This window comes from Chinchilla lanigera, unplaced genomic scaffold (assembly GCF_000276665.1).
Source record: "Chinchilla lanigera isolate Chin_1 unplaced genomic scaffold, ChiLan1.0 scaffold00054, whole genome shotgun sequence".
NCBI classification, from domain to species: Eukaryota; Metazoa; Chordata; class Mammalia; order Rodentia; family Chinchillidae; genus Chinchilla; species Chinchilla lanigera.
Window position 1 is genome coordinate 2,473,074 of NW_004955455.1, and position 16,804 is coordinate 2,489,877.

The 16,804-nt window shown below is 39.1% G+C and overlaps 1 protein-coding gene across 1 annotated transcript in view; it reads right to left on the reverse strand.

Annotated features, from left to right (window-relative positions):
• The window catches only part of Ttc28 (tetratricopeptide repeat domain 28), a 641,970-nt gene that overhangs the window by 150,784 nt on the left and 474,382 nt on the right, over positions 1–16,804 (reverse strand). The window contains exon 8 of the mRNA XM_013520304.1: positions 5,396–5,903. Coding sequence (XP_013375758.1) covers positions 5,396–5,903 — 508 coding nt within the window. The remainder of the gene's footprint in view (positions 1–5,395; positions 5,904–16,804) is intronic.

Below are 16,804 nucleotides of genomic sequence, written 5' to 3' on the forward strand. Positions count from 1 at the left end.
TTTTTTGATTAAAAAGGGATGATTACTTTTAAATTGTTGATTATTTTCCATGGGTGGATTACTGGATATCTGACCTCAAGCCTTAGGGGGACACATTCTCCATCTCTTACAGTATTTGACCCTATTTTAGAGACAAGGAAGCCTCAGACTGCTATGTCTGACAAAAGGCTCCTGAAATGAGCCACCTTTATGACACTCCCAGGGATAAAACAGCAAGCTAAATGTGTGTGGGGGGGCAGCCATTCTTCTCACTGTCTCACTTCTCCTCTTCCTAACCACAGTTTACCTCAAGGTAAGATGAGGGTTAATTCTCTCTGTTCCCATTAAATGAGAAGATCTGTGATGACTAGAATGAGCGGACTTTAACAAGAATGTTAGTCCAGAGGCCCACTCTGCAGTGCACCTGAGGTTTGATTTCAAACTGCCTAGATTAGAACCACAAACAAGGCCACAAAAACCCAGAGGCTACAGGAATACTGTCATGCAGCTACAGTCTTTTCTTGAATAGAAAAGGTGGCTATTTTCCAAGCCCAAGTTTGCATTAACGTTATATTCACAAGGAAGAAGTGCTTAGAAAATAACTAGGCTGTTCTCATTGTTCATAAGAAATCTGTAAATCATTTCCACTTGTTTTATTTTAAAACAAACAAAGTGTAGATACTAAATATTAATGCATGCTGACCACCAAAGGACAAAGACTTCTTGTCCTCTTCACTTCTTTTCTCCCCCCCCCCCCACACAATCTATCCACTTCATCCTTGGATATGCACAGCACATTTCTATCATCCAGAAACCTTCCTAGTGACTCTAATCTCACTTTCCTTGGCTCCTTTGATACAAATATCACACAAACCACATCCTGAAGCTCTCTTTTTTCCGAGCTCCACCTGGAATCCCTCCACCCCCTCTGTAGGCCTGCTCAGCCTCCCTGGCTGGCTTTCCTTTTGACCCTATAGATATCACTAGGATGTCACTTTAATATTTGTTTTCATTTCTGTTCATGGTACATTAAGAAGAGAAATATATACCTGCAGTGCACAAAATCAAACTTATCATTTGCTTTCCCAAATTTCTTTTCCCTCTCAGCTTTGCTGTTTCTTTTTAAAGGCACAACCATTCCTCAAATCACGCCAAGAACAACTTGGTATAATCTTCGACTCATTCAATCTAACTGTACAAATACTTTCTTAGTACATGCTTTGTGTAAGTACACACTGTGTACTTTGCGATATAGCTGAGGAGTGAGACGGGAAAGTACTAATGTGAGGGGTAAATCTCCTTTCTGTGTGTCTATTTCATACACATGTATGAAAATAGTACAGGGGAAAGTACTAATGTGAGGGGTAAATCTCCTTTCTGTGTGTCTATTTCATACACGTGTATGTCTATTTCATATACTGTCGTACTATAAGAATTTTTTCACAAAAATAATTATCACTTTTGTAACTTTAATTTTATTTTTCATTTTTTAAAGGGAGCAAGAAAAGCCAATGAAGAAGATGCAGAAAGAGCAGTTAGGAAGAAAGTCAGGACAGTGGTGCTTCATAATAACCTAGAGAGCTGCAAATTTCTAGGAAAGGCTGGTGGAGAGTTGCCAGCCATTTTCTGATGAAGGAAGTTTAGAAATGTTAAAAAAGCTCTTGCCTCCACCAAGAGGAGACCACTGTTCAACTCTGTCAGGGTACAAAGGGTGCTATGGAATTGTAATGGTTAAAAAAGGGAGGAAGAACTAGGCTGCCAGTCACTAGGAGCAGCTCCTCTTTCCGGTCAATCCTGCTGTAGGCAAGTAAACTTTTGTGGGAATGGGAGGAAACCTCCAGGAGGTACTGGAGAGCATTCAAAGCAGTTAAAAAAGCAGCCTTTGGAGTGAACCCATTGAAAAGGGTAATGACATTGGGAAAGTTTTTCAAATGCCAGGGAATATTTTCATGTACTTTGTGGGGAGGGTGTAAGGGCCCTGGGGATTAAACCCAGGACCATACACATACTAAACATGTGCTCTATCACTAAGCTAAACCCCCAGCCCAGAGGACATTTTTTTAAATTAATTTTTTTTTTGGTGAGGGTTGGAGGGAGGGCAGGTCCTGAGTAGCACTATAAGGTCAGGCTAAAGTTAGATAGAAAAACAGTCTTACTAACTTTACCCATTTCTCTTTTTCTCTCACCCTTAAAATATATGTATGCAAGGCAAATCTGAACAGTCAGTTGAAAGCTAAAAGACCAAAAGAAAGATTTCAGCTGTCACCCACCACAGGGAAGACTAATTTTGGAGCCCGAATCCAGACAAGTTAATTGCCTAGTAAAACAACATCAACAAATCAGAATTATTAAGAAAGATAATATTCAAATTCACTTTCTCTACAAAATATCCTTCACAATGCCTGATATAATCTCACACTACTGGGAATGCACAGAAACACTGAAATGTGACTAATACTAAAAACAAAAGGCAATCAGCATACAACTCTGTGACTGTACTAAAAACCACCACCAAATTATAACTTTAATTGTATGTATGGTGTGTGAATTTATCTCCGCCAAGCTATTACCGCAAGAAAAAAAGGCAATCAGTAGGATCAAATTCCAAGATGATCTATATATTAAAATTGGCTGTCATAACTGGATTCAGCTATATAAAGGGAAAAACACATGCCACGAATGAACACATAAATCTTAGCAGAAAAACTCAAATGTTAACAAAAAGATCCAAATAGAAATTCCAGAGCTTAAAAAAATACAACATATATCTTTTAAAAATTCCCTCATGCAGTAAAGAATTAACCTTTCCCAAAGACAGATCCAGGCTGTGTGCGTGGCAAAGCCCGTATCATTGCTAACAGTATTTTTGGTTATCTGAGTCTTGCCCTTGTCAGATACTCTACGCTAACAAAGTGATTTATTGTGGGGGCTTTGGGTCACATGTCCTTAGCTCAACTTTTGGAAGCACCGAAAACTGAGGTCACAAAAGCAAATGGTCAGCTATGTCTATGGAGTAAGGTCCAATAAAAATTGGATACAAGGCCCAAATGAGCTTCTCTGGTTAGCAATACCCTGTGCATACTGTCACCCACCATTTCTGAGGGGAGTCTGTGCTATCAACGAATCCACTGGGAGAGGACAACCAGAAGCTTTATACTTGGGACTCTTTTGGACTGTGCCCCATGAACTCCCTTGGCTGATTTTAATCTGCATCCTTTCAGTGTAACAAGCTATTATCATGAACATAGCAGCTTTCAGTGAGTTCTATGAATCCTTCTAGTCAATTATTGAGCTTGAGGATAGTCTTGGGAACCCTGAACTTGAAAAACTATCAGGAAAGAGGAAGATAAATCCTTATATCATCATCACCACCAGTGCCACCACCATCACCATCACCATCACCATCAAAAGAATAGCAAGGAAGTATTTAAATAACTTTAGGCCAAAAAATTCAACAACTTAGATGAAATGAACAAAGCTTTTGAAAAGTACAACTTATCAAAGCTGACACATGATGACAAAGAAAACCTGAATAGTCTAATAGACACAACTTTCTCAGCAGTAGGTTCCAAGCCTTCTAATCTATCCTACGTACTCCTGCAAGACTCATCCTCCTCAGATACGGCCTGTTTTATCTTCTCATTTCTATGTTTCACAACTTTTTAGTTCTTGGTCACTGGTATACTCTTGCCTAGTGTTCATAATAAGATTTCATCACTCTCCAGCACATTCCTGAAGCTGATCATGCCAGCATCCCTCAGATGTGCCAACCTGCTGCATCTCATACCTTCTTCTATATGTCCCTTGCCATCAATGCCATTTCATTCCTGACCAATCTTACCTGTGCTTCATGGTCCACACTGGTGTAATCTTCTCTAAGAAGCTTTCCAGGTTACTCCTAGCCCTCAGACTCTCTCTTCTAGGAATTCCATGGCAACACATCATTAACATTGTCATGGCTGTCCTGTGAATTAATCTTGCTTTCCTGACTAAATTATACGCTCTTTGATGACAAGAAAAAAATTTTTTTTCTGGTATTGGAGATTGAACCCATGCCCTTTATACAGAGCCACACTGTCATCCCTTTTTTATTTTCAACTTTGAAATAGGGTCTTGGTAAGTGCCTAAATTTCCCACACTGGGCTTGAAACGTGATCTTCTTGCCTCAGCCTCCCAGAGTAATGGGATTATAGGCATATGCTATCACACTTGGCTCAGAAAGCAAAGAATTTCTGTATTCCTTAAAACAATTATTCAGGATTAAGCCCATAGTAAGAATTCAATAAATATTTGAAATATGTTGAAGGAATATAAAAAGCCAAGAACTTATTTCTAGAGTTCTTGTCAGCCTCTCATTCTGGTCTCAATATCATCAGAAAGGCAGTCTCTAGAAATTTGCAACTTTCTCTGGCAAGAATTAAAAAATACAGTTAAAATAAACAGAGGTAGAAGAGGGGATGGAGTAGTGCTGAAATTACATCGAGATAGTGATGTCTTCATTTGGGAGGTTACATAATGAAGGGGGGGCTGAGATTCACATTCTGCTACCACTTGTATCTGAGCAGTACATACTAACACCAATGAAATTTCCTTCTCTTTGTCACCTCCCTACCCTGAATCCTTGCAGGCATAGAATCAAGCAGCTCCAGGAAGAAGAATGAATTCAGCTTATACTTCCAATAACATCTGTACGTTTCATTCATTATGTACCCACATCTGTTTGGACACAGAGACAAATTAATAATATGTCTAAAAAGTAACCAGTTACCAATTACTTTTGGTCTCTCACTACTATATATAAACATAAACTGTCCCCCAATTATACATGTCTTCATTGCAACCAGGAATACCAAAGCAGAGATTGCAAATCTATATTCTTTAAATATATTTTTCACAAAAACAATTTTGCATTTTTATCAATGTGATCAATATTATTTGTGAATACACTTAATTTTGGTGAAAAAAGTGTATATTGGTATATAACACGTGAAGTTAATTCAGCAAGGAAAGAAGTCCCTGTAATCAAAAGTTCTCTGCAATTCTCTCGCACTGATGACTTCTTAGCAGCTTGCCTTTCATTTAAACCAAACATAGCTCTGTATCATCTTCCTTCCCCTTTGCTCTAATTAGATAAATCTGGCTGCTCTTCTCTCTAGAGAGATTAAAGGGCTGGGGTGTTTTGTTTTCCTAGCACTTCAGAGTTCTAATCCTTAGAGCACTGTGATAACCCGAAAGATCGTGTGATTTAGAGCAGCCAGGCTCCAAGGGAACTTATCTGAAGGAAAGGTACAGGGCACACAAGGAGGAAGTTCTTTTGAATAAAAACACACAAAATCCTATAAAAGAAAGTGGGCTACACCAGCTATTTCCAGCCCATAATACTGACCCAGAATCTTGCAAGCAACCCCATCCTTACCCAGATTGGAGGACGCACGCCCCTCCGCAGCCCGGTCTTTCAGGTCCTCGGCAATGCCCAGCTGCTGCTCATGATACTGTTTCGCCCTCTCCAGATCCTGCATGCACCTGGCAGCATGGCCTAGGCCAGCATAGGCCCGCATCTCAATGGCCTTCTCCATCAGTTCCTGTGCCAGCTCCAGCACATAGTTGTGGTAAGACATGGCCTTGTCAAAATTCCTCCGGTAGTGATAGGCACTGCCCAGGTTGCTGTAGGCCCGGGCCTCCTCTCGCTTGTTTCCCAGGTCCTTGGCTATCTTCAGGTGCTGCTCATGGCACTGCACAGCATTCTCAAAGTCACCCATGGCAATGTATACTGCACCCATGTTGCCAAGTTCTCGGGCTTCAGAAAGTTCATCTTTGGATTGCTTGGCAAGAAGAACACACTGCTTGTGACTGGCCAGTGCGTTGGGATAGTCTCCAATCGCTGTGTACACGTGGCCCAGGCTGCTCAGGGCTGACGAAGCTGCCTGCAGAGAAAGGATAAGGCAAGGAAATGAAAGCACATCAGAAAATGGCTTTGGTTTGTTTCAGCAGATAAAATTTCAGAGTTTGCCTGTAACTATCAATCCAATTCCTCATGGTGTTTCTATCAGTGGGCCACAGACCTATGTAGAACTGATAAAGAATACATCCAACAGCAAGTTCCTAATGGAAAACAATGGTGACTTAATCAGTAGCTTTCCATACCTAATCTCACAGAAACAGGTTGTGTTCCACATAACCTTCATCCTAGCTTAAAGACTTGTTGACATTTCCGATATTCACTATGATATTATAGCTCTTAATACCTATTAACCCCTGTGGTATAAGAAAATGTTGAAGGAAACCAGAATTAATTATGACATATGATATAGCATAAGACATTCACAGGGAGAAATCCACGGTTGGCTCTCAGCATTTTCACCATTTCTCTTCTCTGCTCTTCCAAAGCAAACACATGCAACCATGGTGAGGGGCGCATTTACCATGGTGACTGATAATTTTGGAACCCAAGGCCCACTGCAGGATCAGCTGTCCTAACTTGTTTCCTCAGTGTGACTTGATCAGTGCTGGCTGCTGTAGAAGATTTAGCTTTGGATGAGTTTCTGAGGAAAGCAATGGGTGAGTTACAACCAATGCCTCTGCCCAGGACAGTATCCATTAAGCCTCCCTACCTTCCTCCCACTCCATCAGCTCTTCAGCTTTTTGTTTCCTACCTAGGGGCTCTGCTAATTCCAGCCTCTCTGTGAAGAGACATTCTCTCCCCACACTGCTCACTACTCAACAATTTCTTGTCCAAAGAAAAGCACACAAACCTTTTATCTTAAAGGTTTCAATGAAAATGGCTCTATATCAGTATAATGAACCATACAGGTAAACAAAATTAGCAAAGGAGAGGTTACACGGTTTCTAGAATCTTATCAATGTATGTATAGTCTTAGAGTCTAGTATTCACTTTAGAACTTCTTTCAGATATATAAAAGGGAAGTTATGTCAAATTTCTGCCTTTTTTATCGACAAAGTGGAAGTTTGTCTATGCTCCCCTTCCTTCATACATGCCCACAGCTAAGGGCCCTTTCCTCATGATGCTTTACTTTGCATCATGAACACGTGATCCTGGAGAACAGAAAGTACACTTGTTCTGCCACTAGTGGGCAAGGAATTGTCCCAAGAGTTTAAAGTTAGGGAATAATAATGAGGAAATACTGTCCTGGCTGGAGAAAAGGGTTTTCCTTTAAGAGAAGTGTTCTATATCTGTGCAACTCAGAACACATGTATTAATATTTTATAGATATGAGTGATATGCTACCCTATTTTCTTTGCTTGTGAAATAGGAGTTTTTGATCAAAATGACTGAGGGACCAATTTTATGGTGCTTGCAAATAGTGTATCTGCAAAGTGTTTCATATCGTTTTAAGATCCTTTTATCATTTCACAGATGTTTCAACAAAAAGGATTTAGAGAATAGAGAGGAAATAAATACTTAGAAATCTACTTTTTTGTTTTTGTCTGAGTGGTAGGGAGCAGAGTCAGTTCTATGAAAGTCACAGTGCTGCAGCAGGGTGACTCTGACAGAGGCAGTCACGATGTCACCCCACAGCGCGCTGCTCAGACTGTACTGGCCCCAGGTTCCTACTCTGACAGCCTTTTTTGAACAGAGGTAGGACTTCATGTCTGCACATTCTACACGGGCATCTCTGATTCATGGGCCTTTCCCTTGTTTATACTCACCCACAACCCACCCTGACAGTATTCTTCCCTTGCTGCATGCCAAAGGAATGGGCCTCTTTCCTCCCCTGCAGTAGCTGGCCCTCTTCATTTATTCTTTGGGGTTCTTCACCTAAGCTTGGTTAGGGAGGCGACAGTCCACAAACACTCCCACTCTTTGTTGTCTTCATAGTAAAAGGGAGAGGTTCTTCCACTATAGAGTTAGGGTAGATTAGAATCAGACCCATTTGGGTCACAGATGCACTGCCCTTTCCTAGCCCGGGAACTTTAGCAACTTAACTTCTCTGAGCCTTGGTTTTCTAGACAGAGATTTCTGGGCCGTAGCAGCAAGCCAGAAGCTAGGCATTTTCAAACTCAGCCCTGAGCTCCTGTCAAGTGTGTAGACCATAAATAATTTACTAGATAGCTCCAAAGAGGAGATCTGGTTGGAAGCAATGAGCCCTTGAACACTGCAAGGCATGGATTTATAGGGCTCAGGACAGGCACAATACCCCAGGCATCTACTATTCTCAGAAACTTCTGGTTTATAGCAACTCCAAATGACAGCCCTGGGATCTTCTGCTTCTAGTTCTTCATTTCTCTAAATGCCAGGGAGACACAGAAGCTCACTTACTGGAGCTCTCTGAACATAAGGAAAGGGACTATTGGGGCATCTCCTTTCTGGAGTGTTGTAGGGAGAGGGAAGAACTATTCCATTAGCTCTTTCCAAGCATCCTCCAGTTGCCAGGCAGTGCTGCCAGACTGGGGCTGTTCATGGCAGGTGTCCTGCAAACCAGCATTTCTAGGAAAGACTATATAGTTTAGGAAATAGAGTCTCTGAAATCAGAGAGCCAGCTTCGTGTGGAGTAAGAGTAGAACAGGATTTAGCATCAGAAGCCCTGGCTGTACAACCTAATAAGTTATTTCAATTTATCACCCCTTTTTATTTCTAAAATGTTGCTGATAACAATGCTGAACACACTTCACAGGCCTGGAATGGGATCAGATGCAGCAGTGCCTGTGAAGGCATCGCTAAGGTGTCCATGGGAGTTTCACCACTGCAGCGTGGTTGATCTGTTCCAAGTAGAAGCCAGTACAGGTAACTGAACACATCAGTCATTGTGCCCAAACATCTCTCTTCCTATCACTTGCCACAGGAAATGAAGTCCGGTGTTTTACAACCCATAGGCAAATAACATGTGATGATATTTATCAGCTAAGCGAATTACAAATTAATCACTTGTCTTTGTTCCTGTTCCTGTAGAATAAGTGTAGATCTGAAACACAGTTTCAGGCTGTTAATGAGGATCTGAAGACCCACTATTGAGAGGGAATCACCAGCCCCACCTCAAGCAGATGCTGCATTTGCCACACTGCCTTTGTATATTAATCTCTCTGAGATTTTTGTGCTAGAATAGCAGCAGCTGCTTTCCACAGCGGAAACATTTTGGAACATCTGTATTTGAATACTAAAGTGCATACAAACAGTTACGCTAACAAACTATCTGGTTGGAAGAAGACAATAGTTTTCTCTTTCTACAAGACAGAAATTAGTCATCTTCTTGCCAAAGCATAATTTCCAGCTGCAGATTTAGGCACATAGCAGTAAGTCAACCCTTGCTCTGTGACCTGAGCACTCACAGAAGAACTGCATCTGATAAGTTAGTTCTGTGAGACCTGAAGTTAGAGCTGGCAATTTGCTCATATTTCTTCAAACCACCTTTAAAAGTTTTTAATTTGAGAAACAAAATAAAGTTTAAATACCAAACTATAACCACACTGATGTCACTACCATTAAATAGTGTGCTAAAGATTTAAGCATGTTTCTAGCATGCCCCCTCACTTACTGTATGCATTTTTCGTAAGGGCTATATTTTACAGATGATTAAATGAATAGTAGGGCTATATAGAGAACATTCAATATAATTACTGATGATTAATTTCATGTAGCTGAAAAAAATGGGAAATACAGCTACAGCTAGTATTAGAAATACTGTTTTCTTTTTACCGCCGAAATCCACATGTACCATGTATCCCCTGTCAGTTCAATTCCCATTAACTCAAGGTCCTAGATTAGCCACTCACAGCCCAGTAGACATAAAAAACACATAGGGATTGACTCTGGAATCAAGCAGACACACTCTGTGATGATACACAATATATAAACATCTCTGAACCTCAAGTTTCTTCATTTGTAAAACCGAAAACTTAAAATTGCTCAGAGCCTTGATGTCTTTTTTTTTTTTTTTTTTCTGTCTTTTGGTCTTTTTGAGACAGGATCTTGCTCTGCAGTTCAGGCTGGCCTTGAGCTCACTTTGTAGCCCAGGCTGGTCTTGAATTTGCAATGATCCTCCTGCCTCAGCCTCCTGAGTGCTGGGATTATAGGTGTGCACCACTATGCCTGGCAAGCTTTGATGTCTTCTACTAAATAAAATAGTATCTTACTGAGCCTGATTCTGCCTTTGGCACATACAAGATGCTCTTTGTACCCAATTCACTTAGCTCTAATTACTTCAGAGAAGTGGTAGAAGGTGACTAGGACATAGAACATGAAGTTTTGTCACCACAACTAAAGAGGCAAGGAAGCTAAAAGACAGGAAGCAGGTTCTATCCAAGATAGAAAGCATCATTACTTTCATCTACTGAAGGGTAGAGCATTACATGTGTCATTTTTCTGTTACTACACACATAAGAAAACTCATCCTTTTCTTAGACATTTCAGATTCACTGATCTACCCAACATGTGACCTTGGTAGAGCCACTTTTACTTCAAGTAGTTAAAGCTTTGGAGGGTTTGGGGTCTACTGGTTAGCTGGTTTATTTGTTTGTGCATTCAAGAAAATTCTCTAGACTTACACAAATCAAACCAATGAATCTTTGACATCCAATGGAGAAAGGATACCCTTTTCAACAAATGATGCTAAAACAACTGGACATTATATGCTAAAAAAGAATCAGACACAGACCTCACAGCTTAATAAAAAGTAACTTGAAATAAGACTGGGCATGGTGGTGCATAACTGTAATTCCAGTACTTGGGAGGCTGAGATGGGAGGATTGCTGAGAGTTTGAGGCCAGCCTAGGCTATAGAGTGAGTTCAAGGCCAACCTAAACTACCTGGCAAAACCATAAAATTAACTTGAAAATATTCATACGCCTACATGTAAAATGAAAACTTACCAAACTCTTAGAAGAGAGCGTAAAAGAAAATTTAGGTATTTAGGATTTGGCAATGGGTCATTAGATATAACATCAAAAGTATGCTGTGTGAAAGGAAAATTGCTACCTTTTCAATTAAAATTAAAAATATATACAATGCAAAAGGCACTGTGAAGAGAATGAAAGACAAGCCACAGGCTCAGAGAAAATGTTTGCAAAACTTACTTCTGAGAAAAAGTCTGTTTCCAAAATATTAACAAATTGATAAAAGAACTATATAAATTTTAAAAGTTCAACAGATCTGAAGACAAACCTCACCAGAGAAGATATATGCACATGAAAGCATATGAAAAGATGCTTGATGACACAAGTCATTAGGAAATTGCAAATTTAAACAGTGAGATACCACTCTGTACCTATCAGAGTGGCTGAAATAAAGAAGCAGTGACAATATCAAACGCTGATAAGGATGTGTATCAATAGAAATTCATTTGTTGCTGGAGGGAATGAAAAATGGTACAGTCACTTTGGAAGACAGTTGGGGCAATTTCTTCTGAAACTAAACAGTGTGCTGCATGATCCAGCAATCATGCTCCAGGTATTTACCCAAAAGAATTGAACATGTATGTCCACACAAAACAGTTTTATTAATAATTGCTAAAAACTGGAAGCAACTAACAGATAAATACATACACCATAACAAACCTATATAATGCAGTGCTCTCTGGCACTGAAAAGAAATCATCCAAAAAGAAAAGACATGGAGGAATCCTTAAATGTATATCACAGTGAAAGAAGTCAGTCTAAAATGGCTATCTACTTTAGGATTCCAACTATACAAAGTTCTGGAAAAGACAAAATTATATAGGGAGGGAAATGATTAGTTGTTTCAGGGGAATTGTGGCAATAGAGAAAAGATGACTAAGTGGAGCACAGGAATTTTTAGGGTAATGAAAATATTCTCCATGCTGCTATAATGGTGGATACATGACATTCTACATGTGCCAAAATCTATACAATTGTACAGCACAAAATGTACCTCCAAATGTAAATTATGAACTTCAGTTAACCACAATATATCAATATTACTTCATCAATTGTGACAGGTGTATGCATAATAGTAATACAAGATGTCAATACTAGGAGAAACTGGGGAAGAGGAGGAGGAGGAGGAAGAGAGAGGCAGAGATACAGAGAGAGAGAATGAATGAGAGTGAGGGGAACAGAGATAATATAGATGTGGAAACTAAACTATTTACTTAATTGTCTGCTCTAAAAATAAAGTCCATTATTTAAAATATATACAGACAGACCGACAGCTAGCTAGACAGATAAATAGGAGCTTCTCTCCTTGTGGGAGTAATTCAAGGAAATAGAATCAGCATGAGAAAGTGCACAGAGCATGACTGACTGTGTTATGATTTTGCATGAGTTCTGTCTACCCACCACTTTGTAAAATCTCAGGCATTTTCTATGCATACAGTTACACTTGATCATTATAACAATCTTCTTAAGCATGCATTGTTATAGTACTCATCTGTGAGATAAAACTGGACTCAAAGAGGTAAAGACTCAGAGAGATAAAGTGACAAGCCTACAAGAGCACTAACTTCATCTGTGGCGTAATCCATTAATGAGATCACAATTTGATAGCATTACTGGGAGGTAATGGGAACTTAGGAGGTGAGGCCTGCTTAAAGGAACTGGGTCATGAGGGCATGACCCTGGACCACATTTGGTCCTTGGCCCCTTCCTTCCTGACTCTCTCCTTTTCTTTCTGCTTCCCAGTCAGCATGAAGTTCGCAGCTTTCCTCCACTGTGTCCTCCCATCATGGTGTTTCTGTCTTGGAGTCAGCTGACCATGGACTGAAACATCTGAAGCCATGAGCCAAAATAAATACTTATTTCCTCCTTTAATTTGCTTTTCTTTGTTATTTGGTCACAGTGATGAAAAGCTGACTAACAAAGGCATTCACAAATATTCTAGCTTCTCTCCTTCCAGTCGGGTAAGACCACATCTTTGCTTGGGTGAAGTCTCATATGGGTGGCTATATGACCTACTTCTACTAATCAAACTGGGCATGTTCTAGAATGCAACCCGCACTTGTAGGAACCATTGCCCATTTTACCTCATCCTCTCTTGCTACAGACTGTTTCATCAGAATTGATCTTCAAGTGACAATCATGTCAATGTGTAATAGACCCCTGGCTGATCTTAATGAACAATGAGCACAAGAAATAAACCTTTTTCATTTTAAACCACTGAGATCTGAGGACTGTTATTATAGCATAATCTTGCCAGCCCTGACCAATACCACACTGAGCATAAATTATTAATTTCATTTTCCAGGAAACATCACAGTTAGAGTTAATACTATCTAGGAAATATCATAGTTACAGTTAACACTATGTAGTAATTTAATTATGTTGCAATTACCACGGGTTTCTGGATGATGAAATTTCAGCCCCCTCCCCGCCTTTTAAGAGAAAAGCATTTTGAGGAGAATTGGATACAAAAATTGGGTTTAGCTGATTTTTTTGAAACCTGTATTAATCTAGATACAAAGATCTACCTGGAAGTAATTTATTCAAATTTCAGGCTTCTTTAGGGAGAAATCAATAGCTACTCAAAAATACTGTAAACCTACAGAAATAGAAGACTGAATTGTGTTCTGTGGGGGATCGTCTTCAATAAATACTCTTCCTGCTTAAGGAGTATATTTTAGCCAGAAAAATCTACTCTTACTCAGGAACTGAGTAAAGTAATTCTGGATAAAGGTTAAATGATGGTAACAAACTCCTACAATTGGTTACCAGTGGTCACATAACATCAACTGGACAAGAATATTTAAAAGAAATTTTATTATCTATATTGTTGAGGACAGTGTCCGTGATTTTACCCAATGTTATTTTTATAAGGACAATGGAAAAAAACATCATTCAAATCTCAGTGCTTCTATCAAGCAGCTGCTCTGATTTTTTATCTTTAAAAAAACATAATTCTTATAAGCAGTAATATTTTATTCTTTGGGCCACCAGGAAGTTTAAGGCCAGATACAGTCTCTCTTTAACAGCCAGATAGAATACCACATATACACAACCTCTGCCCTGGTATGATCTAACACTAGTATCCGTATTACTCTATTTCTCCCCTTTTATATTTTGTTTCCTATTTCCACAAATGATTTTTGGGTTGAACTATATAAATCAATGAAATACAAACATAAAAGCAGTTAAATCCTAAAGATCTTGGTAGGGAGAAAGCTTCCTAAATGTGATCGCTAAGAATTGTGAACTCATGGTCACAGAGAAAGAGGAGGCTTAACTACCACATAAACAGAGAAATTTTTAATTACATGGTCTTTAGTTGTCTTAAATCATTTGTATGCTATATGCTCAATAATTGCTATCAGGTTTAGCATAATCAATCTAACCAGTTTGTCCCAATGTCTAAACCTAGTTTTGGAGAAATATTTTGCAATTATTCTACAAAAGAACACAAATGTGTGTGTATTTGTGTGTGTGTGTGTGTGCGAGAGAGAGAGATATAAATTCTTTTTTATCATAATTGTTGGTTTGAATCCCTTACTCTGAGCTTAGAGAGCTGTTAGTAATAGTTACAGCTTCTCCATGGTAACGTCAGTTTTTTCTAATACTGTGAGGCCAGAGGAGCTTTCATAATAATTATTTTTATCAAAATTATATTAGGGTTGGAAGAATAATATAATGTCAGAAAGATCTATTACCTAAACCTAAGAGTTGCTATCACAGGTGATAAATTATTTATAATGCCCAGCATTAATGCTGCAATGTTTTCAAACCAAGGATTTGTAAATGTCCTTTGCAGATGCAAATTAACAGATTAATAAGGAAACAAGCTTTCTGGTATGAGAAGCGGGGATGACAGATTAGCTATTAAGAGCAATTTATAGGTCATAAGATATGAAAGTTGGCAAGAAACACTACCTCTGCTGGCTCTATAAATAGTGAAACTGCATTTGGTTTCCCAGAGGTATCCTGTTAGACATTTTAATTATACCATAAAAACTGCCAGAATTTATAATGATTCCATTTTTTACAAAACTTGATGCTCCATGTAAACTTGATGCAATACAACAGGCATCCGTGCTATGTGCTGTAAATGCCAAGTTGCAGCCAATGAAAGAGTGAGTGTTCCTTCCTTCTGAAGGACTGTAAATGGGGAGGCCAACAGCGAACATCAGTAGAAGGAAACATTACAGAGTAATATCTCCTTCGTGACACTTAAGGATTCTCCTCCCTTTCACATCCTAACATCTGTTGCAGCCACGCTACCCATTTGGGAAGACATTTAAGGACTCTATTCTACGTAGCTCTTTGGCCACACTAGGAAGATCAAATAAAACACCTAGTCTTGGCAGTTCTATTAGAGAGTTCAGTTTGATCCAGGGTAAAGTCTCTTACTTGCTTGAAACAATCTGTTAAGATTATGTTCGGAAATTTATTTCCCACTTTAACTTCCACCTGCATCTTCGTTTTATTGAAGTAGAAGCAGATAACCTGGTCTCATGAGTCCTCTATGACACAATTCACTCAAGCTTTTCATGTAATAATTTGACCTGGATTAGGAAACATATTCTACGCAAATGCTGGTTTAGTCCAATCAAAGCTGTTCCATTCCACACTTGTCAGCCAACCTGAATTTCACTGAGCTATAAAACATTGTTCTGTAGGGGGCTGGAATGGTGCCAGTCACCCTTCGAAGACAGTATTTACACTGAATCATAAAACCTGGCTTTGGCAGGGCAGGATACAGCAGAGAGATACAGAGAGGGAGAGGATGTAAAACACACATGTGCACAAATGCACAGACGAGAGGCAGAGGTGGTTCTGGAAGGAAGAAAGACCAAGGAAAGGATAGCTTATTTACAGAGGCCAGCAGATAACAATTCATAAATCACATCTTTAAAGGGTATAGAAACGGATCCTCAAGGCTCTTGGAGAGATATTAGGGAATTAAACAACTGGGATTTTCTGTATTGGTCCATGAAGGAATATTACACCCTCCTAGGCCTTCAGGTAGGCTGACACTTTCTGAAATGTGTGGCTTCTAAATAGTCAGGAACAAGTGATCCACAACCTCAGCTCTCTGCATTTTTATTCCAGCAGATTCACCTACTCTTGAGGGTTCCATGATTAACACAAGAAGCAAGCACTATCATTACTTCATCCAAGGAACAGGGGCAAGTTCAGCATTATCATTGCCTTTCTCCTGTCTTTTGAGCCACATATTCAGCAACCATCCAAGACCAACTGTGAAATTTTATAGGTCTTTAACAATCTTTACTTTAATGCCAATTATTAATACAAATCTACACTGGTACCTCGGTTCACACTTTTGTTTTTGAATAAAATTGTGGTTGCTTGCAGACCAAATTATTGTTGTTTGCAGAGTCTCCATTGGGTAACAAATGTGACTAAAGCCATCTTTCTCGCACACACACAAACATGGCCATTTTTTCAAAATCATGGAAAAAATTAAGCTCATGAACCGAGGTACCACTATATTTAGAATTAACTTCTCACAATGTTGGTTTAAATTATCATTTTAAAAATTAATGTGTCTTAACAGATGAAGTCTGTAATACATTTAAAATATATACTAGTTTGGTCTCTAAAATGCTAGGCAGTTCTTTTGTGACAAATTCAAAGGCAAACTCTGACAACTTTTATCAAACTTCATTAGCTTTTCTAACAACTACTGACTCTACCCCTTGAATAAGGATGGACTTACAAATCCTAAGGGGATAAAATGAGAGGAATGTCCTAGGTTTGAATCTTCTCTCTTTGTTTCGTTATCTATGATAGGACAATACTATCTACCTCATGGGATTATTATGACCATAAATAAGAAACTTAGAATTGTGCCTGACACACAGCAGGGATTCAACTACTGCTAGCTGTTATTGTAGATGTTATAAAACTGAATAAATTAAGTAGTTTTAAAGTTATAAATCTATATTAATTTAATCTATTTTTTTAC